Genomic DNA, 22,707 nt, shown 5'->3' with positions numbered 1-22,707 from the left:
AGCTTTGTGGGGAGTTTTGAATTCATGAAGTACAAGACATCTGATTTTTATTCTTTTTTTTTTCCTTCTTCATGATTGTTTTTGACTATTTGGGGTTCCTTGAGATTCCATTATGAATTTTAAGATGGGTTTCTCTATTTCTGAAAAAAAAAAGTTGGGGGTAGGAATTTTGGTAGGGATTGGGTTGAATGTGTTGATTGCTTTGGCTACTGTTGTCATTTTAACAATATCAAATCTTCCAGTCTATGAACACAGATGTCTTTCCATTTATTCGTTTTCTTTAATCTCTTTCAGCAGCATTTTATAGTTGTTTTTTTTTAAGATTTTAGTTATTTATTTGACAGAGAGAGATCACAAGTAGAGGGAGAAGCAGGCAGAGAGAGAGAGAGAGAGGGAGGGAAGCAGGCTCCCTGCTGAGCAGAGAGCCCGAGTCAGGACTCGATTCTAAGACCCTGAGATCATGACCTGAGCCGAAGGCAGCGGCTTAACCCACTGAGCCACCCAGGCGCCCAGCATTTTATAGTTTTTAATATAGAAGTCTTTCGCCTCCTTGATTAAATTTATTCTTGAGTATTTTATTCATTTCATTGCTATTGTAAATGGAATTGTTCTTAATTTCCTTTTCAGATTTTTTTCATTGTGCATGTAGAGAAATGCAGCTTATTTTTGTGTTGTTTTTATATCTTGCAACTTTGTTGAATTCATTAATTCTAACAGGTTTTTGTGGAATACTTAGGATTTCCTACTTATTAGGTCATGTCATCTGAAACTGAAATAATTTTACTTCGAACTTTCCAGTTTGAATGTTTTTTATTTGTCTTGCCTAATTGCTCTGGCTAGGAATCCCAGTACCGTATTGAACTGGTAAAAGTGTTTATTTTTGTCTTGTTTCTGATAATAGAAGAAAAGCTTTTAGTCTTTCACCATTGAGTATTAGCTGTGGGTTTTTCATAAATTCCCTTTATCGTGTTTATGTACTTACCATCTATTCCTAGTTTGATTACTATCATAAAAGCATGTTGAATTTTGTGAACTACTTCTTGTTCATCAATTGAAGTGATTATGTAGGTTTTTCTTAGTTCTGCTAATGTAATGGGTTTCATTGATTTTTGTATGTTGAACCTTCACTGTATTCCAAGAGTAAACCCATCTTGGTCATGGTGTATAATCCTTTTAATATGTGCCTGAATTAGGTTTGCTAATATTTGTTGAACACTTTTGTAGTAGTATTTATAAGTGATATTGGTCTGTAATTTTCATTTCTTATGTGTCTCTCTGGGTAACACTGGCCTCACTGAATGACTTAGGAAGTCATTTCTTAGGAAAACACTTAGGAAGTGTTTTCTTATCTTTAGTTTCTTTTCTTTTTTTTAAGAGGAGTAAGAATTGGTGTTAATCCTTCTTTAAATGTTTGATAGATTTCACCATTGAAGCCATCTAGTCCAGGGCTTTTCTTTATTGGGAGGCTTTTGATTATTCATTCAGTCTCCTTAGTGGTTATAAGTCTATTCATATTTTCTATTTTTGCATGATTCAGTTTTGGTATAGTTTGTGGGGTTTTGTTTGTTTGTTTGTTTTAAAGATTTTTATTTATTTATTTGATAGAGATCACAAGTAGGCAGAGAGGCAGGCAGAGAGAGAGGGGGAAGCAGGCTCCCCGCTGAGCAGAGAGCCCGATGCGGGGATCAATCCCAGGACCCTGAGACCATGACCCAAGTCGAAGGCAGAGTCTTAAACCACTGAGCCACCCAGGCGCCCCTATAGTTTGTGTTTTTAAGAATTTTTCCATTTCAGGGGCTCCTAGCTGGCTCAGTTGGTGGAGTATGCAACTCTTAATCTCAGGGTTATGAGTTCAGGCCCCAAGCTGGGTGTAGAGATTTCTTAAAATCTATTTATTTTTAAAGATTTTATTTATTTGAGAGAGAAGAGAGCATGAGTGTGGGGAGGGGCAGTGGGAGAGGGAGAAGCGGACTCCCCACTGAGCAGGGAGCCCAACATGGGGCTCGATCCCAGGACTCCAGGATCATGACCTGAGCCAAAGGCAGACACTTAACCAACTGAGCCACCCAAGTGCTGCCAAAATCTTCAAAAAAACAACAACGAAAAAGAATTTTCCCATTTCATCTATTCTATTTGATCTAATTTGTTGGCATACACAGTTATTCCAAGCATTCTCTTATAATCATTTGTTTCATAAAATTGACAGTAACATCTCTATGATTTTAGCAGTTTGAGTCCTCTCTTTTTACTTAGTCAATGTAGCCAAAAGTTTGTCAATTTGGTAACCTCTTCTAAGAACCAGTTCTTGGTTTTCTTGATTCTTCTCCCATTTTTTTCTGTCCTCTATTTTATCCCTACTCTTTATTATTTCCTTCCTTCTGTTAGCTTTGAGTTTAGTTTGCTTTTTCTACTTCAAGGCATAGAATTAGGTTACTAATTTAGATCTTTTTTAATGTATGTATTTATAGTTATAAATTTCCTTCAGCATTGCATTAAGTTTTGGTTTGTTGTGTTTGTTTTCATTTGTCTGAGTCTTTTAATTTCTGTTCAGATTTCTTTGACTCATTGGTTGCTTAATTTCTATATATTTGTAAATTTTCCAGTTTTCCTTGTTATTAATTTCTAATTCTGTTTGATCAGAAAAGATACTTTGTATGACTTTTAAATTTATTAAAACAAGTTTTGTTGCCTAACATGGTTTATTCTGGAGAATGCTCTGTCTTTAGTGGTCCTTTCAGTGAGTTCACGGTCTTTTGAGGACTAGGGTCCCCCCACCCCCTGCCCAGACCTTCTGCAGAGCAGAGCTCAGCCCAAACTGTGGTCAACACTTGTGTGCTGCTTCCCCCACCAGCAAGTACTTGGTACCTCATATAAAAGGTGAAAGGCAGGGGTGCCTGGGTGGCTCAGTGGGTTAAAGCCTCTGCCTTCAGCTCAGGTCATGATCTCAGGGTCCTGGGATCAAGCCCCGCATTGGGCTCTCTGCTCAGCGGGGAGCCTGCTTCCCTTCCTCTCTCTGCCTTCCTCTCTGCCTACTTGTGATATCTGTTGGTCAAATAAATAAAATCTTAAAAAAAGGGGGCGGGGAAGGCACAGCAGAGGGAGTAGTCCTGGCATCACATGGTGACAGATGGGAGCTACACTTGAGAACACAGGATAACGTACAGAGTTGTAGAATCATGTTGTACCTCTGAAACTAACGTACCATCGCATCGCGACTAGACTTCAATTTTAAGTATATAAAAATAAAAGCCAGGACCAGCACCCCTGCTCAGAAATGACCAAGTCTAGCAGGTGTTAGGGATTCTTCGTGCACATGCTGGCGGCACGTTCAGTAAAAAGGCAGGCTGTGCTGTGGATCTTCGTGGAGTTTTGGAGGTGGCATTCTGAGCTCACTGAGTGCTGTATCCTAATCAATCATCAGAAAACGCACCGTGGTCCTCGCAGATTGTTAGGTTTGACTGCCATCTTCTAGATTAACCTTGTAGATTCAGGGAAAGCAGTTCTTTCTTTAGGAACAGAACCCTAGGAAATAAATAGATTTGTAAACCCGTCCTTCTCTTGGTCCTCCCAGGTGCATCATTTCTGGCATGGCCTCGGGAAGCATCGTCCTGTTTTACAACGACTTTAACCGGTGGCATCACGAATACCAAACCCGCTACTGACAGCGACAGCTGCGTGGCAGCCTGGCCCCCAGCCTCAGCGGGGGGAGTGATCGGGAGCAGCTTTCTCTTAGAAGTAGCTATCACATGTGAATGTAACTTAAATTTGCTCTAAGAAGCAAAATATTTTTTAAAGTTAATTGCTATTTTTGTAGATTTTGCTTGACTTTTTTGGGGGGAATAGCAAAGCAGAAAATTGGCTGCTGGGTTCTGTAGTTTAAAAAAATCTATATTTTTAGTCATAATGAGAAGTCTATTTTCACCAATTATGGAAACATACAGTGGAGCAAGTAAACCCACTTATTCTAACTATATTATGAAAAACCACTTCCCTTTATCTATAATCTTGAGAAATACATGATTTTAACAATAGGGAAATGAGTTACAATACTGGGATTGGGAATTTTATGCTGTACTTTGGGTCCTGCATTTTTCCAAGCAATCGTGCTTCTTCAGCACTGAAATTTCTGGGATTTAAATAGTAATGTTTAAATTATGGTAAATGTAATTTAAAACATCTCAATGAATTATTTCTATCAATATTGTTGAAGCATGCTTTAGATCTAGAAAATTATGGTTTGGGGGAGGTTCTTTTATTGTATGGTTAACATAAAGGATCTAATGTTATAGCAAGTGTGAAGTAGTTACAATGTTTTATTTACAATGTTTTCACCAAAATGAAATGATGGAAGGACTCGTGGGCTCACAACCTTTGTTTTTCTTTTAAAGTGAATGTAAGAACCAAAGCTCACCCCAGAGGTTTGACTGTCCCAGGGCACTGAGGCAGAGCCATCAGCCGGGCTTCCCTCCCCCACCCCAGTCTGAGAACAGAGGCAAATGAGGTGCTGTAGGAAGCAACACCCATCTGACCTTCTCTTTGTTACTAAGTATCTTCACCTTCCTTTGAGTAGCAGTTTGTACTAAGAAACATGTTATTTTGGTGTTGTGTAATTCTACTTTTCTAGCAGACTGCTGTGGAAATCTGTGAAAAATATTTGAGAAAAGGTCTGTATTGCATAAATAAATTCTTTGTAAGTTGTGAACTTCGAGTTGAAACCAGCATTCCATCTCTTTCTCTTGCACTTACCTAAAGGGGTCCCCTCCTATTTTCCAACATTCAGCTCTTCTCTAAAAGCAAAGATTTGGAATGGAACAATCAGTTTGACAGAAAAATTAAATGAAATGGCATTTGAAATTGAATTTTTCAGAATATCTTTTCACTTCTACTTTAAAACATTAATGAAACAATTCTTCACAAAGAAAATGTCAAACTCTGGTGTCATCCCAGATCTTGAACAATAACCAACAAGAGACTTTCTTGAAACAGGAACTTGGGTCGTCTTTGACCAGACAGCTCCGTCTTACTGAGACTTACGCTGATGAGAACACTAGACCTATAGCTAAGATCCACCACTGTTTTATAAAACCATTAAGGAAAAAAAAAAAAAGTCAAATGTGAGAATATCCCTTTTAGAGCAAAGAAAACCCCAAGTTACTGGTAAATTAATTAAACATCCTCGCTGCTGTTACCCCCTGATATTTTACTTTGGAAAGTTTAGGGAAAATGGTAGAATTAGGAATATCTACATCCTATGCCAAGCATTTGATACTTTGAATTACCCCATTTTTACAAGCTTAAAGCAAAATGAATAAAGTAGCTTCCTCTTGGGCCTAAGAAGAAAATTGGTGCCTCCAATGCCTTTATGTGTTTTAAAACTTACAACTATGGAAAATTAGCCAAAACATAAGTAACATATTATTTACTTATGTATTCCTTTACTCATAAAACAAATATAGCTGGTGTCAACACAAGGGCTTCTTAAGGACAGAATCTGTTTACCATATTTGTTAGGATTTATTCAACATTGATTTATTTTAACCAACGTTAGCTACTTAAAAAAACCACACACACACACACACACACACACACAAACATTTCTTCAAATAAATTTAAACCAATAAGGGGAAAAGAGTCAAAGCCGCGGTGGTTTGGGACTAAGCTGGATGACCCGCGCAGATGGGAAGCGGGGTGGCACGCTCAGAAAGTGGCTGTGGTTGGAAGTGGGCTGTGTTCCCTCTACATACAGTAATTTACAGCTGGTTTTAAAATGCACCACCTCAAGGAATTCAGATTTTCCTCCCTGATAGTATCGATTCTTACTGAAATGCCACCAATCAAGTCCTCGAGGCTCTGTAATTCAAGAAACAGCACGCTGGATCTCTGGGAGAAAGACGGGCTTAGCGCATATAGGACACGAAAACTTGACAGGCACACTGATACACGCTGATGGATGACTCCCTCTCAGATGAGAATCTTACTCCCCAGAGGACACCAGACATCCATTAATAAATATTCTAATACATTAATTCAATAAAAGGAATGATCTTGTCCCCTGAAACATTTAGTTCTACTGATCAGCCTACAGGACAAGAGGATTCACAGTGACCTGCACAGGAATGCTAAGAAGCTGCATGTAGGACATGAGGTAGCTTGGAACCTGAGGCTGCCCTTCTCCATTCAGCTCCAACGGCGGAGCAGAGCCCGAGGGCCAGTGGCCGAAAGACAGACACACACACACACCGCGAAGCCATGTGCACCCCCCGAACTGTCAGATGGCCAGTGGGATAACAAAGCTGGCGAGGGTCAAGTCTGCAGGAGATGGCCAGGAATCCCTCATTCAGCCAGACAGCACTTCCACTTTAGACCCTTTTCAGCAAACAGAACTGAATTAAAATGATAGACAACAAATCTACCATTTGTAGATTTTAGGGGAGAGATTTTCACTAGGTACCTGATAGCTTTTTCCTGGACAGGATTTCAAGAGCTCCTGGCCATACAAATCATAGACCTGGTTTCGTTCTTCTCCTGCACTGCCCTGCTCGCCCTCCATCAGTGCAAAAGGACACAGATTCCTTCTGCATGCACACGGGATGGAGAGTCCTACCACTGAGACTGGTGGAGAAGCTTGGCCGGTTCCTGGGGTACATTACAGATCATATAGTAGCAGCCAACCCCCAGCCTCACCTCATCATGTGACATCACATTTGGCCAAAGTGTGTTCACAAACAAGAAACAAGGAGGACGAGACGTGAATCTCAAAACCTGCATAAACTGTGGATCAGCAAATATTTCTCCTTGGCTCTCTCTGCCCCACTACTGGGGAAAGAAGAGTTGTGTTCTTTTTGTTTTGTTTTTAAGATTTTATTTATTTATTTGACAGAGATCACAAGTAGGCAGAGAGAGAAAAGAGAGGGGGGGAAGCAGGCTCCCTGCTGAGCGGAGAGCCTGATGCGGGTCTCGATCCCAGGACCCTGGATCATGACCTGAGCTGAAGGCAGAGGCTTTAAACCACTGAGCCACCCAGGCACCTGAAAGAAGAGTTTTCTACTTCAACTAGGAGAGGAACCAGCCTAACAACTCCCATTTTTGTAGCAGAAGGAAGCTGAGAATTTTAAAAACTTCCTACACTATAAAATGGAAGGAAAACACCATAATATAGCAAATCAGTAACAAAATACAAAAAAAAATTGTTAAGTTTTGTCTCTTTTATTTCCTCTCAGATATGTGGGCAAAACAGCTTTTATATTTTTCCCATGAATCAAATCTATATATAAAGAGTTGAGTCCATGATGCACATTTTGGGTCCCCCAAAGTCACAAGATCACTATTTAAAAACCCAAGCCTATTACTAATGACACTGACATCATTCCCAGCCTTCCCTGCTATGAACCAAAAATGCAGATTGCTCAAACCAAAGGACATCACATTTTTCTAATGAAACTTAGCGTGGTCTGGCCTTTAGGCAAGCTGTCTTCTGGAGACAGCCAGGCTCTCCAAGAAGGGAAGAAGGCAGTGCACAAATGTTCCTATGAATTCTGACACCTCGGCAGTCATATGCCAGAAACATGAAGTGAATTACATTCCTGTCTCAAGTTCAGGAATATTTTTCCTTGCCAAACGAAAGTTGGGGGTGGGGGTGCTGGGCAAGCTGTTATTTCCTCATACCTGGCAGGCAGCAACTGGCTGCTTTGCAGCTTTGAATCTGGACAATTTGAAAGACATTCCCCAGACCCAACTTCATCCTCCGCACAGATGCCCGACCCTCACAACCCAATAAACTTAGCCCACCAGGTTGAAACCTTCCCAACCACACCATCCCGAATGACGAATGAGGGGGTTCTGTTTGGGAAAGGGCAGGGCAGAAGCAAATGGCTGTGTACCAGATACACCCATTCCTTCCCCTCAGTTCTTCAGTGAGGGCAGCACCTTCCCACAGCCGTCTTCGAGTTCAAGGCTTTATCATAAAGTGCCCACTTCACATCTGCTGGCCAAGACTAAGATGCACACACCAGCTTCCTTCTGGAGAAACTACTCTCTTTGTCTAACAGAAACCGGCACCCCCTTCCCCGCTGCCCCCATAACCTCTCAGACCTCCTCAATCCCCAGTTTTCTACCATTTTGCCAGGTGTCTCCAGCATCGCATCCCACCTCTACCTAGGACACAGACGGCCCATCTAAAGCATCTCCGACCACCTAGTGGACAGGTATAAGGACAGCCTCCCTGGGAACCAGGAGCAGCATGTCCCAGCTCCAGGAAGTCGGGATGAGCTCCTGACCCTCCTGAGTTTTCTCATTGGTGGAATGCGGCCATTAACCTCTTGCTCTCAGGGACGTTGTGTGGCCCAAATGATACAGGATGAAGTACTCCGTGAATAACTGTGGTTATGCCTTAGCAGGTAAGCGCTTCCAAGGACTAGACTGTCACTCCTTCAGAAAGCAGCTAATTCTGTCACTGGGCTGCCATTCAATAAGAGTCTCAGACTCTACACACACACCTGACCCTTTGTGCCTCCTACCTACTAACCTCCGACCACCATCCAGAGTAAGCAGAAGTGAGTCTACACCCTCAGCTGTGGAACAAGTCTTTAACCAGCCAAGACATCTAAGGATGTGCCTCTCGTTTCCCTAGTGCCTTTACATGTCCCCCTAGTCCTTGGCTGCCAAGGGCTTCAAAGCCCGCATACCCTGGCTGCCCTCCCTCAGATGATTGTTGCCTCATGTGCACCACACACCTCGAGGCCATCGAACAGATCTGCACCCATGGGAAGACTGGGCTTCCCTGGCCCACGCTCCACACATCCTTGCCCTTGCGCAGTGTGAGGTCACGCTAACATGCAAGGAGCTCTGGGGGCACCTCCTGAGCGCTGACCGCTGCAGCTCCCCGCACCCCGATCTTTCCCACGAGCTGCCATGCATCCAGGACGCAGTCAGCAGAACCGCAGCCCTTCACACCCTGACTTCACACTGTGGGTCTGGATCTGCATTCTAACCTGCTGAGTCATTTTAAATCAGCCCATCCCATGTAAAGGCTGGAGAAGCATTCTTTCTACACCGTCATTCACACCATAGGCACAAACAAAACAAAAAAAGAGCAACAAAGATGGAGAGCCGTGGTTTTTCTTTAGAGCTGCAGTGGCCGGCGTGGCTACGTGGGCTCCGACCACTCACAATGTGCCCATCCCAAGCAAAGACATGCTGTAAATGCCAATGCACAGTAGATTTCAACGATTAAAAAAAAAGATGTCCAAGATTTTGTTAACATTGGTTGCATGTTCAAATAATACTGTAAAGACACTGAGTTAAATAAAATATACTACAAAATTAATTTCACCCACTTCTTTTCAATGTGGCACCAGAAAATGGGAACTTGACACCACGTTTCCAGGAGGCAGCACACTGTTCTAGAACTTTCTCCACAGCACCATACATCGGCACCCTTTTCTCTTTCCACACGGTCTGTGCTGAACTGTCCTCGCTGTTTTCAAACTCCCATTTCACAGTCATATCCATGAAGATATTTGGGGGGAGTTTTGCCGAATGTTTTCAATCCATATATTCCATGTATTTCCATATTACAGCAAGCCTTTTGAAAAAAGAGATACCCGGCCTGACTCATGGCCCAGACGTCGAGCCCGGCAGGCACCCTGCTCCTCTTTTTCTACCCCTTCAAAGGCCAGTTTCTGTAGCTGCAGATCCCCTGGCTGGAGTAAGGGAATGAACACCCAACGAGGACAGGCTATTCTCACCGTGCAGGAGTGGAGGAACCTAGCAATTATATACCTGTATTTAACCTGAGTTCTGAGAACAGAACTCAATGGATGTTTTCCAAGCACACAAGTAAATGAACAACTTGCCTGTAGAGTCAGAGCCTTTATTAAGGATCCTTGCTCAGATGACCACTATATCCAGGTCTTGGCCACCTCCCCCTGGCTTCCCACCCCCACCCTGGGGACAGGAACCTCCAAAGAGCACTGAGATGGAAGAACATAAAGCTGCCTGGTGACTCTGTCCCCTGCCGATCCTGTGACTTGGATCATGTCACCTCACTGCTTGGTTTGCTCCGTTACCAGCACACGTCACTCGAGGTGTCTGTGGGATTACGAGAATCCTAGAGGGAACACCAGGCCAAGCTGTCACACCTGCTCACACCGCTTCCTGTCTCCAGGCCTCCTCCCCCAAGTCCCAGGCCACGTGAGGGGGACGCAGAGGGTGGGAACATGTGCAGAACAGAAGATGCTCCTTCGTCTTATCGACCATGACCGCTGCCTTGGCAATTACATTCTTAAGTTGTTAGCAAATGCCTTTGGATTTCAGTCCCTGGAAGGAGCTCGGATTTCAGACTCTGATCACTGCCAGAGGCCATGCTCCATCCCTACTTCTGTGTTCTTTCCTTTACATGAGGCCTTTCCTTCCAGTAACAAAAATATTTCCACTGGAAGCTGTGAAAAGGCTTGCTCTTGAACTTCTCAGTGAGGACAGAGACATGCAGAAGGGTCTAGGTCGGTACATCACAGCTTTTGGGAAACTGCCCTCCTCCTGAGGCTGGTACTTGCTGCAGCTGTGGGCCTGGGAAGCCCATCTGTGTTTTATAACTGGCCTCCGGATCGAATCATGAGCCAGCACCAGCCCAGGGAGAAATCATCGCGTACCTGAGAACAGGCACATGGTCTCAATCCTTCACCAGTGTGAATGAAGCGATCCAGGGCTGAAGGAGATAGTCTCTAGGCCTGCAGCTGGGCAGCCTCGAGAAGCTGGGGACAGAAGCAGCACCGGGCTACACCAGAGCGGTAGGTGAGCAGGTGTTAGGAGAGAACAGAAACCAGGAGCCGAGATGCACCCAAAGCAGCCGACAGGAGACCACACAGCCTCTGAGTCAGAGACAGTGACAGGAGACACGGGAACAGCTGCCCGGACTCCCCATTTCCTATAGAGCCTGACCTTCCTACCGTTGGTTCCACAGGATTCCTCCACTGTGTGCTAATAATCCCTATTTATTCCTGAGCTTTTGTTGTGGGTTTCTGCACCTGTTACCAAATACACTTAGACCAAGATGCATTTTCATGTGCTCTTCTCCCCTCCTCACCAGACAAGGGTACATCTGCCAGATCCTGGGGCAAGGCGGTGTGCTCTGATCACACATCCCCCGCAAGACACCACCACACAATCCTTTGCCCACCCCCAGCATTTTTTCTCAAGAAGGGTTTATTGCAGGTTAGGTACACTGGTAAGAGGCAAAAGTCTAACAATTAGAATGAACTACAGGGCCCACCAGTTTAGGGGATGAGTGGGTAAAACAAATCTACTGATTACGTACAATGATTAAAAAGGGCAGGGTAGTGGGAAAAAAGGAAAAACTGCCAGCAGCCTTCCAGAAGGTTAATAACAGAGGATGTCTGCGGAGCACCTCCCTGCCCCAGTCCTGCCTGGGCCTCGGCCCAGGTTTCCTCAGTTGTTTCCGGTCAGCTCCAGATGACAAACAGGTGATGGAGACTCTGGTGGCTGCTCAGATGCCTGCTCTCTAGAAGCCGACTTGCTGAGAAGCAGCCACCTTGGCCCAGGGAAAGCTGCATGCGCCAAGCCTTTCATGAAAAAGGCCAAAGGACAACTTCGTTAGCATTTCCTAATACATATGGGGGAAGAGTTAGCGGGAGAACACACAAGTTGAGGGAACAAAATGACTTTCCCCTGGGGTCTGTGTACAAATAAATATCCAGTGTCATCTCAGGTAAGCCCAGCACCCCAAGCTATACATGGTAGGCTGCTTCCTCAGGCACCAGAAAGCACTTCTCAAAGTCTGGAATTAGTGTCCAGTGACCAGACTGTCCTCTTGGATGCTCAATTCTCCCATCAGAAAGCCAGTCCTCCAAACCCCATCAGCAGAGGAAGGAGCCATGTCACCTCTCACAGGATACCCGCAAAGGGACAAATGCAGTTCTAAGTTCTCGTAAGAAAAAAAGGAACACTCCGAGTTTACTTAAATAGGGGAGAGATCTTGGTTCATCCAAAGTGTTTCTATAAAAATGCGTTAAATCCCAGATAAAAGTTGCACATTCTCTTGGTGACACTGAAAATGTCCATTGAACCAAAAAAAAAAAAAACCCAAAAAACAAAAAACCATCAACTTCAAATGAGCCTCTCTGAATTTCTGTCACCAAGGCTAACACTGCATAGGACCCTCCAGGAACTAGCGGGCAGAGCCCAGAGTATGAAAGAAGCCAGCCCCTGGCACAGAGCTCCTGGCTCCCGGCGGCCTTGGGGGTGCCAGCAACCTTCTGGAGGACAGGCAGCGGAGAAAGCCTCTTCAGCGAGTGGACTGCGCGGCAGCCTGGGCAGACGAGGGGCTTTCCAGCGGTGTGGCGGGCTCCAGCCCGTCTGCCTGGGGCTCAGTCACGGTGGCGGCGCCAGGTCCCGGCCCGCTCACAGCCCGCAGCGGCAGGGGGGCAGGGGGGTGTGGGTGATTCCGGAGGGGCAGGGGCCGGGGCTGGCGGCACGGACACAGGAGGCTCCTCAGCTGAGGGAGGGGCTGGAGAGGTCAGCTCCATCCCAGGTCGGCTGCTGTCCTGACAGTGCTTGCTGCAGAAAATCTGCCCCTCCTTATCTAGAGCCGTGTTCTGAGGAGAAAGCAGCGGAGACAACACATTAGCCCGGCCTGGGCCTGGGTCAGAGCTACCACGACAGGAGCACACGCGGGCATGCACAGGACTCGGGAGCAGAAGAGGAGAAATAACATCAAACTTCTCTTCCAACAGAAGCCTGAGAGAAAAGCAACGGCTGCGGACAGCCCTCCCTGGGCAGTCGTCCAGGCTTGGCCTCGGCGCCCCGCTCAGCGTCAGGCAGCCCTGGATGGCAGCCTGAGGCGATTCTTGTCTGGCTTGGAGCTGGCCTGAGTTCTGAGTGCTTCTTCCCATGCCCAGATCTTGAGCCCAGAAGAATCCTAGGATAATAAGCAAACCCTCTGCAAATGCTAAGGCCCTGACAGTAAGCTTTTCTAAGGCAAGTTCTTCCTCCCAGGGTGAAAAGTGACTCTCGTGTCATATAAATCAGTAACCCCCTTCCAACCCAACTGGATGCCTCATCTATAAAAGCCTGCAATGTGATGGTGTACCATTACCCAATTTTAGATCTTCCATGATCACCTGACCTGCTTTTCTCCTCCTGGGCAGTTTTATCTTGTTACATGCCCACGTTGGTTTTGTTTTGTCTTTTTTTTTTTTTTTTTAAGTAAACTCCATGACCAAGGTGGCACTTGAGCTCACGACCCTGAGATCAAGAGTCATACCCTCCACGCTGAGCCAGCCAAGTGCCCCATGCCCAAAGTTTCTAATCTGCTCAACTCCTCCAGGAGCACAGAAAAGGCTATAAACATGAAGGAATCACCTTGCTTTTCTGACCTTAGACTGAGAGGCAAGACTTAAGTTATCCTTTGCCTCAGTTTGAACATTTCTTGCTTCTCCAGAGAAGCCCAGCCTGCTGTCACCTCACTGGGTTTCTAAAGGTGCTTTCAGGTCTTGGGCACTTTTACCTAAAAGGCCCAAGGATCAGGAGGTGTTCTGTCATCTAACTGCCCTGGGGGGAAAGGTAATATGGAGTCTTTGAGCATTCTACAAGGTCTGGAAGGCACAGGAATAAACCACAGGGTCTTCTACAACGGGCTTGCGTGGCTGCCTTCAGGGCACTCCACGGGCCCTTCCGAGCTCAAGCTAACAGTCAGTACTTTCCAAGGTCAACTTCCATTACCTGGAGAGTAGGTCACTATGGAAAAGCCAAATCAGACACTTAGCACGGCTCTGGAACAAGTTTCCAAGCTCCTTGTAGGAGAGGAGGCTGGGCGGCACCTCAGGGAAAGAACACTGAACTTGGAGAGAGGCAGCATTCCCTTTCTTTTTCCTAGCACAAACTCCCTCCTGCGTTGAAGAAAACAATTCCACAGTTATTTCTCCTTTTCTCTTCCTGTCAAGAGACCATGTATGTGTGCAGCAGAACAAAGCATTGCAGTGCAGTTAGTACATACCATTGCCTTGGACCTAGTCAGAGGGAAGCAATGCAGGCGGCGGGAGAGGCAGGAGAAGGGAGGAGAGAAGCGGGGACAGAAACTAGACTTACTTCAAACAGAAGCAACACGATTGAAACAGTTTTGTCTATCTTTAATTAAGCCCAATCAGCCCCAAATGTCCCCTGAAAGGAACATCTTGACCTTGAGTAGGGAGACCACGCCATGTGAATTCATCCTTTCTCAAGGAGGCTAACCAGCAGCAGCGGGAAGGAGGTCTCTTAGAATTCCCTTTTCTGCCACAAGATGGCCTCGTCCCGTCCCTGAGACTGGGATGAGCCCCTGGGAAAAACCAAGAGGCTGCCCTACAAAGGCACTGTCCTTTTTTAAGGATCCTAAGGACAAGTCAAAGAAAATGCACGTGCTATTCAAACCCAAAGGCCTGTCTTAAACCAAAACCCCATCCAACAGAAATCTCTTCTCTGACCCCAAAGGCTCCACACCTGTCCTACTGATAAAGATGCATCTTTGTTCGAAATGTACTTGGAGAAAGAGAACAAAAGCCTTGGCAGAATACTTGTCCTATGCTGTTGTTCCCCCAAAGATGCTTGTTCACCCAATAAGAGGCAGCACTGAGCAGAACTCTCGGGGTCCTCCTCCCACCCGCTCGCCAGCTCTTCACCTAGGATGGCAGGCAACATGGCGAGCTGTGAAACTCTAAATTCAAGTTTTCCAAGGGCCCGTGACGCTCCCTGGAAAGGCTGTCGGTAGGTACAGGAGACCCGCCCCATAGGAAGCTACGAGCCGGGCGCTAGTGTCAGAAGTCTTGAGACAAGCATGCAGATGTAAGAGGGGCTGTGAGTTAGGAGAGGCTCTGATTAAGCACAGCGTGTGGAATACCAGAATTCTGCTTCAGGACTCCCCACAGTCTCAACTGGGTAAAGGGCAAAACTCTGAAGTGTGTCTCAAACTGTCAAATCAAACTGTCAAATAAAATGCAGACAAGAGCGTCAGCTTTACTTTTTCCCCCTGCTGTTATTGACGTTGTCACCCTATCATTTTCTCACAGGAGCCTCAGACGCGGGGGTATGGGGTGGGGCGCTCGGGCCGGGAGAGGCCTAGGAGCGAAGGCAGGCAGGACAGTTCTGACTGGAAGTTACACAGCAGTTACCTGAGGATTCGGCCCCATGGCACTGTTACCCACTTTCATGACTATTCGAATCTGTAGGAAACCAGGTTAGCGCCCTACTCTCATTATGAATACTGGGGAGAATCCTTGGTGGTTCACCATTTTTCCCATAAAAACCATTTAAAACTGTTCCTAAGGGCAGGACACACAGACACAGAGTAGTGGTGAAGAGGATGAGGAAGACAACACAGAAGCATCGCAAGCTGCCCCCACACAACCATGCCCCAGGCCAGGTCCTCGCTTGGGTGAGGATTAGCATGACATCCCCATGGGGGCCTTCTTGCCACTGCTTTTGGGAACGAGCCCAAAATTCACAGGCCGGCTTTTTGGCCGTTGAGAATTGGTACCTCCAGAGACAAGCTTTACTGATTTCTCCTGTAGGTACTGAATGTGACAATGCCACTCAGCAGTTCCTCAGAGCTAACAACCTGCAGAGTTGTGTAGGGAACATGAGGTTAGACGGGCCCCTGCCAACATGCTCAAAATGACAACTGAACATACATGTAAACACGCAGCTTGCACAGTCACCACTGGAATTACAGATATAAGAAGGGGTTGATCATTCACACAACCAGTTAAAGCTCAGAGGTTTGAAATGTGACTAGGGATCTCTTTCATCAGCAAGTAGAAACCTATCATTTGTAACCCCCAAGATACAGGTTTATTTAGAGGCTATTTAGAGGCTCTAAATATTATGACCCAGAATGGAGCCTACACTGGACCACAAGACAAAGGGCTGGATCATTCCAGAGCCTTGGTGGGCCACAGGCCTTCCACCATGACTCCTGGGTGGGCCCCGAGTCCACAGATGACCTAGGCAATGACGGTAAAATTCCCCTAAACCCGGACATGGTCCTGTAAAAGTCCTTCCTCTAGGAGACTATGAAGCTTAATTAACATAGTCATTAAATTTTGATTCTAAAAAACACTCTTCTTAAGGGTTTTCATTATGCGTCAATGGTTCCAATTTTTAATGTTTCATTTCTTTCTAAATTTCACAGAGGCTGCCCTCCAGTGGCATGCAACCAGGCCGTAACAGGCCATCCGTCCCCTCCATCAGTGCTCACTCTCATAGGGGAACCACCTGAAAATACTCTCCTGCTGGTGAGTCAGTCAAGATGGTCCTTTTCCAAGTGTTTAAGCTGTAATTCTGTGACAGCTCTGACCTTCTCAGGCTTTCAGCAGAATACTGCTAAAACACTAAGAAAACCACATCTCAAGAGGCCTTCTTCTCATGATGGTGGCACGGAGTGCCCCAAAGTCCTGCACCACAACAAGAGACCCAGCCCATAGGCTCAGGCTCTGTCTGGGGAAGGGAAGCGGGGAGGGAGCACGCTTTCTAGCAGGGGTGGAATAAGGGAGTTACAGGATGTCCGGAAGACTGCCACAGGACAGACCACGAGTGGTGCTAAGGTGCCAGAAGCACTACCAAACATCCCACAGGGTTCTCTGTTCACAGCATCGGCGTGGGGGCTGGGGGGAGGGTCCCTCAAGCTTCTATCTGGATCCGGAATCTTCTTAAGCAAACATTCCTAGACTACAATGTGCCAGAGAAGAAGCCCCTGCTTTCCTTATAGTCGGGTAGAAAACAAGCTCAACCTTTCCAGAGGGTGACAGGCTTGTCCCGAGTTAGAAAGCTGGAACTACGGTGATGGCCCATCACTGGCTGTCAGGTGCCCAGCTGGCCCCGGGGATCCACTAACACCCAAGGTGATTGGATGGCCAAGCTGCTCACAGCTCAGGCCCCTGTCTCCTTAGAAATTCCAAGTCTGAAGCCACTCGTGTGAGGGGTGTGGGCAAAACAGAGCTCACCCCCCAACCCCCTGACACCGGGGCCTGGTCCCACAACAGTGGACCACAACAGTGTGGGAGACGCTCACAACCGGCTTTAAGGCCCGGCCTCGGCAAGGGGTCAGTTTTGGTTCAGCGAGTTAACAACACTTCTGGCTCAATTTTATTCTTTTTATTTTCCCTTTCACTAAATGTACCTTAATGTCACTTCCCTTACTTGAATGCCACTTTTGATTTATTGTGTTTATGGATTTAGATAAACTGCCTCAAAAACCTTTGAAAAGAAGGAAGGCCTAAAAAAATATGGGGATCATTGTTACTGACTTCTTGTAAAATCTAACCCTGAAAAAATTAATATTTTTTACATTGTTCTGTACTTCTAAAAGCCACACAACACTGACTTCTTAAAGGGATTTAACTTTAGCTGTTTCTTATCCTGGGTCCCAAAGAATAATTCCTACCTCACAGAGTATTTCTGAAGCCTCGAATAGGCAGGGAGTTACCTCCTCAGTCTGTAAACCCACCCAGGCTTGGGAACCCCTCTCCGGACCACACAGGGATGAGAACAGAAGCAGCGGCCAGGGAGGGCGCTGAGCCTGGAGGGAGAGGCCGGGGGCTCCTCGGCACCCGGGCCCATCCGACTGGCCTGGCTGGTCCTGCACAAACCCCTCCCCAGGACTCCAGGCCCAGGAGTCAGCCAGATGGGGGCTCTCCATGTGCCAAGCCAATCCTGAAGCGAAAAGAAGAACATGGAAGGTGCCACCTTCCATGAAAGGGAAAAAGCCCTTGGCTATCCACTTCTAAAGACTCAAGGTCAGCTGAGCAGTCAGGCCAGACACTGCCGCTTTCCAAGAACAGAACAGGGTGCCCTTCCACTTACCATGATAACCGAGACCCCGGTGGTGGTGCTGTTCTGTTTGGGGAGCGCATTATTAAAGTGCTGTTTGAGTTTACCTGTTACTTCAGCTTGCATATTATTCTCCTGGGAGGCATCATCCTGCAGGAAAGAAAAGAATCAAATATGATGATTTCTGACTCTCAGACCTAAGTTGTGTTTTCCTCAGTAGTCACCCCCACCCCACCATCTCTTCCTGAGAGGGCCCACCTTTACCACAGGGTTAGGGGAACATGACCTTCTAAAAATACTGCTGTGTAGCAGTCCTCTGTCCTCAGAAAGACCCCAGGCCATCTGCTCTGTTCCGTAAGCCTACAGTAGGCTGAGGAGAGAGCACCAGTCTCCAAGAGCACAAAAGAGGACACTCTTTAGGCTTCTGAGACTCTCCCCACAAAGCATAAATCCCACAGAATTTAGTATAGATCCCTCCCACTGTAACAACAATATTAATGAAAAGTTTATTATTTTAATCAAGAATTCTGTCACTTGTAAGTCTCGGCTGCTCATAAAGAAATGTGGAATCTCAGCCAATCGGGTTGAGACCCAAGTCCCTTGGCAGGATCCAAGAGACCAAAGCCTGATGTCAGGATGTGAGGGACCACAGAGATGGCGGAGGGGCCCAGGGAGCCACCCCGCCCCAACAAGCTGTCCAAAGCCCTTGGCTACACACATTAACCACACTCTCTCAGAGCCTCTGGGAGTAAAGAAAATGCAGACTCTCCCACCAGCACCATTTCATGGATCACATTTACCCTAGACCCAGAGGCACCACCCACCCCAAAAGATTTCTGGTCGACATCATGCCCCCTCCACCCAGCTGCAGGAAGGGGCTGTGTCTCAGCCTGCCTACCCACAGCAGGAGGTGTCCTGCGGCTCTCGTGTGAGCACATGCCATAAAGACGTAGGAATCAGGGTCTGAAACACACTCGTCCCCAGGCAAATCCTAAAATCTCTCAAACCCCAGAAGCACAGAAGGCAAAAGGTGAAAGGCTCTGAAGAGAGCATTCCGACCAACTCTTTCATTTTGCACACGTTGAAGGTGAGGGCCAGAAAGGGACAGTAACTTGCCAAGGCCAAATACTCCGAGATCCTCATGCCAACTGCTTTCTCGCAGAGAGCTACCTGCACACTACTTGCTCATGAGAGAAAACAGCCCGTTCATCTGTCGTGGGACTTGGAGGCAGGGCTCGGCATGCACACCGATGGTTACAGAACTTACAGATGTTCCTTCCCTGAGAACGTGGGTACTTACTGACACCCAGGGGTGGCTCAGGATTTCTCCCGCAGTACACCGAGCTTCGACGTTTACCTGAAGCATCTGACTGATTAATTCCTGGAAAAAGAAGACCACAGAGGAGTCGACGTGGGGGATTCCAGCATAAACAGGGATCTGAGTTTGCACCATGTACTTCAAAGAACCAGCCAACACAGCTGCTCAGCCATTTCAACATCAAAGCTATTATCACCTACACCTCTGCTGTCTACCAGGCAGTTACATAGACACGGCTGCAGCAGCACAAAAAAAGAGAAGGTCTCTCCTGGGTCTACATTAAACCAAGATGTTCTCTCCTAAAAGTTCTGGTGATTATCATCATTCCACAATTTAAAACCCACAGTATCGTTCCTTTTGGCAAGTTGGCTTGTCTTGTTCCCACATTCTGATGGCTGTCCAATATATATTTCTTAAAGAAATGAAAGAATGAATGTTTAGGGCTTAGAGAAACATAGGAGGGTGGCAGGGCAAACTGGGAAGACAGCCAGTCCAGCGTTCAGAATTTGCTTAAGAGTTTCAAGACAATTATCATGTGCTCTCACTGATATGTGGAATTTAAGAAACAAGGGACAGGATCATAGGGGAAGAGAGGAAAAAAATGAAACAAGATGAAACCAGAGAGGGAGAAAAACCACAAGAGATTGTAATCTCAGGAAACAAACTGAGGGTTGCTGGAGGGGAGTGGTGGGGGCGGGATGGGTGTAACCGGGGGATGGACACTGGGGAGGCACATGATATAATGAACACTGGGTGTTATGTAAGACTGATGAATCACAGACCTGTACCCCCGAAACAAATTAATACATTATATGTTAATTTTTTAAAAATCTTTAAAAAAGTTTCAGAGACTATACTGTGAAATGAACTTAAAGAAGAAACACACACAATAAAATTTAAGACAAAACCTGGAGCTCACTCCCAAGAGCTGCAAAAGCCCCACACAACAGAGGAGGGCCGGTCGACAGAAAGCAACCCACAGCAACAAACCCATATGGGTACCTTTGCTGAGTCTGTGATGTTATCCCAGTAGGGGGCTGGAAACTCCAGCTTCCCAGCCAAGATCTGGTCGAAAAGATCCTCCTGAAGATTGTTCTCACTAAGTCAGTGACAAAGAATGGGAGAGAAACCAAAGTCGTCGTCATACAGTTTTTCAACAAAATGGTCACAATAAGAGTGGGGAGAGGAGTCCAATCTCTCAACTTCACTTGTTATGACCCATTTTTTCCTTTCAGACAATGTGCTAAAGAACGTTTCCATAGGCCTAAGTATCAGGGAGAGAGAGTACCCAAGACCCAAGGAGTCTGTTCAGTGAGTACAGTTTCAGCTTGGGAAGACAAAGTAATTTTGGAGACGAACAGTGGTGATGGTTTCACAATACTGTGAATGTACCTATGCCACTAAAGCTGTACATTTAAAAATGGTTAAAATGGCAAATTTTAGATTGTATATATTGTGCCAAATAAAGGAAGGACTCAAGAAAAAATGGAATCCACAAATAATCTCAATTCTTATTTCAGAAAAAAAAAAAAAAAAAAACCCAAACACTTCAGCATCTGCCCTCATTTAATCTCTCGAGGCAATCAGAGTGGAAAAGTAGCAAATCCGAGTCAGATCTTGCCCTTCCCATGTGCTTTTCCAATAAAACAGCGAAGATTAGTGCAACAGCCGAGAGATGAAAAAGGTATGAGGAGTCCAGAATCTGAATACAATATTCACGACATAATGAGCTCCCCACCGGAACTCGACTTTCACTGAAGCTCCACCTGAAAAAAAGAGCCCATCCAAGAACGGCAACTGGGGCTGCCACAGGCTGAGGCGGCCGGACCTTGCAGATACCTCCCGGCGGGCATCAGTCCTCACAGGGGCTCTTGCACACACAGCAGTGCCTAATGAATGAATGAGGACCTGGCCTGCGACGGAAGAAGCGCGGATATGTGCAAACACTACTGGGAACACTTTGGGAAGCTGGATATCCCCAAACTCACAGAAAACAGAGCTCCAGAGCCACCTCCCGGCCCCCCGGGCCCCTCCCCCATGGATTCATCAGGTGCCTCGAGAAAACAAAGTCATTAGCTTTTTAGGCCATTACCAAGCCTTACTGGAAAACTCAGGCTGGGCTATTAGAGTCCAAATCCAGGATTGGACGCTCAGTTTCAGCTGGAAAGTGTGCAACCTCTCTCTTTGGAGCAGCCAACAGGGCCCTGAGGCGTGTTGCTCAGCGTACTCACACAGGACCCTCCCCAGTCTCCACCACATAAGCCCAGTCATGCTAATTGCCCTCTTGGAGTAAGTGGCTGTGGTGTCCATAGAAGTTAATCGTGCAGGGCAGTGCCTAGCGACAAATTCTGGGGCTGCCTGATGATGGGATGATTCCCACTCCTGTTCAGTGAACAAGGGTATAGGCAAACCTCATTTTATCTGGGCTTCACTTTACTGCCCTTTGCAGATCATCTCTGTTTTACACAATGAGGGTTTATGGCAGCCCTGCGTTGAGTGCGTCCATCCGTACCACTTTCTAATGGCGTTTGCTCACTTTGTGTCTCTATGTCACATTTTGGTAACTCTCGCAATATTTCACACTGTTTCATTATTACTCTGTTAAGTGATCTGTGCTCATCGACTACAACCTGCTAAAGCTCAAATGATGGTTAGCGTTTTTTAGCAATAAATTATTTTTATTTTAATATTATTATTGTTGTTGTTGTTATTTTAAAGTAGGCTCTATGCCCAGCCTGGGGCTTGAACTCATGACCCCTGAGATCAAGAGTCGTAATCTCTACCATCTGAGCCAGCCAGCCAGCCAGCCAGGTACCCCTGTTTTTTTTTTTTAAACAAAGCATTTTTAAATTAAGGTATATGACTCGTTTTTTTAGACATAATGCTATTGCACACTATTTAATAGACTACAGTACAGTGTAAACATAACCTTTATATGCACTGGGAATCCAGAAAATTCATTGGACTCGCTTTACTGTGGTGTTTGTTTTATTTCGGTGTCCTGGGACTGCTCTCGAAACATCTCCACGCATGCCTGCAGAGTCGGTGAGCTTTGTGAACATCTGTGACCTCTCCCCAAGCCCAGCTGAACTGACCTCTGTCAGTCCATGAAGTCTGGGTCAAGAGGCACAATGAGGAGAAGTCAAGCCAGACAGCCCGGTGAGGCAAGAGATCCCCACTGCTGTCCTGGGAGGTGCTTGTCTATGACGGCACCACAGACTATTTCTTTCTAAGTGTCTATGTGTTTTCTTTTTCACTGTTATTTCCTTAGTGACTGAACTCAGCTCGAGTCTCCTTCCAGATGAGTGAAGGAGGCACAGAACACAATGAGGTTTTACAGACATCTTTAGGAGACTAGAGGACCCCAGGAGACAATGTTAGAAAAAGATGTTAAAAATCACCCATCTCCAGAACTGTTCCTTTTAGCCGTCCCTATTACTCATCTCCCTTTTATTTTCTGGAATACCAAACAGCTTATGTTTTATTAATATAGATGTCTTTTATTTTGTTAGTATACAGCTAAAAAGTTGGAAAGGTACCTGCAGCAAGTCACCTAGGTGCTTGGCAAAATA

At 46.1% G+C, this 22,707-nt stretch overlaps 2 protein-coding genes across 11 annotated transcripts in view; one reads left to right on the top strand and one right to left on the bottom strand.

Moving 5' to 3' along the window:
• Window positions 1-4,702, top strand: part of LRBA (LPS responsive beige-like anchor protein) — a 729,505-nt gene extending 724,803 nt beyond the window's left edge. For all 4 annotated transcript variants that reach the window (XM_059373625.1, XM_059373604.1, XM_059373615.1 and 1 more), the window contains exon 57: window positions 3,572-4,702. In XM_059373625.1, coding sequence (XP_059229608.1) covers window positions 3,572-3,662 — 91 coding nt within the window. In that variant the 3' untranslated portion in view covers window positions 3,663-4,702. The remainder of the gene's footprint in view (window positions 1-3,571) is intronic.
• A 2,579-nt stretch (window positions 4,703-7,281) lies between these two features.
• Window positions 7,282-22,707, bottom strand: part of DCLK2 (doublecortin like kinase 2) — a 149,073-nt gene continuing 133,647 nt past the window's right edge. For 4 of the 7 annotated variants that reach the window (XM_059373539.1, XM_059373548.1, XM_059373558.1 and 1 more), the window contains 4 exons: window positions 20,138-20,234; window positions 19,118-19,198; window positions 17,851-17,967; window positions 7,282-12,611 (listed from right to left, as the gene is read on the bottom strand). In XM_059373539.1, coding sequence (XP_059229522.1) covers window positions 12,384-12,611; window positions 17,851-17,967; window positions 19,118-19,198; window positions 20,138-20,234 — 523 coding nt within the window. In that variant the 3' untranslated portion in view covers window positions 7,282-12,383. Of the gene's footprint in view, window positions 12,612-14,890; window positions 14,974-15,526; window positions 15,608-17,850; window positions 17,968-19,117; window positions 19,199-20,137; window positions 20,235-22,707 lie in introns of all 7 variants that reach the window. The other 3 variants (XR_009399182.1, XR_009399183.1, XM_059373575.1) reach the window with 2 other exon arrangements.

This window comes from Mustela nigripes, chromosome 1 (genome assembly GCF_022355385.1).
Source record: "Mustela nigripes isolate SB6536 chromosome 1, MUSNIG.SB6536, whole genome shotgun sequence".
Taxonomy (NCBI): Eukaryota; Metazoa; Chordata; class Mammalia; order Carnivora; family Mustelidae; genus Mustela; species Mustela nigripes.
The sequence above is the reverse complement of the archived record's forward strand: the minus strand, read 5'-3'. Positions and strand labels throughout refer to the sequence as shown.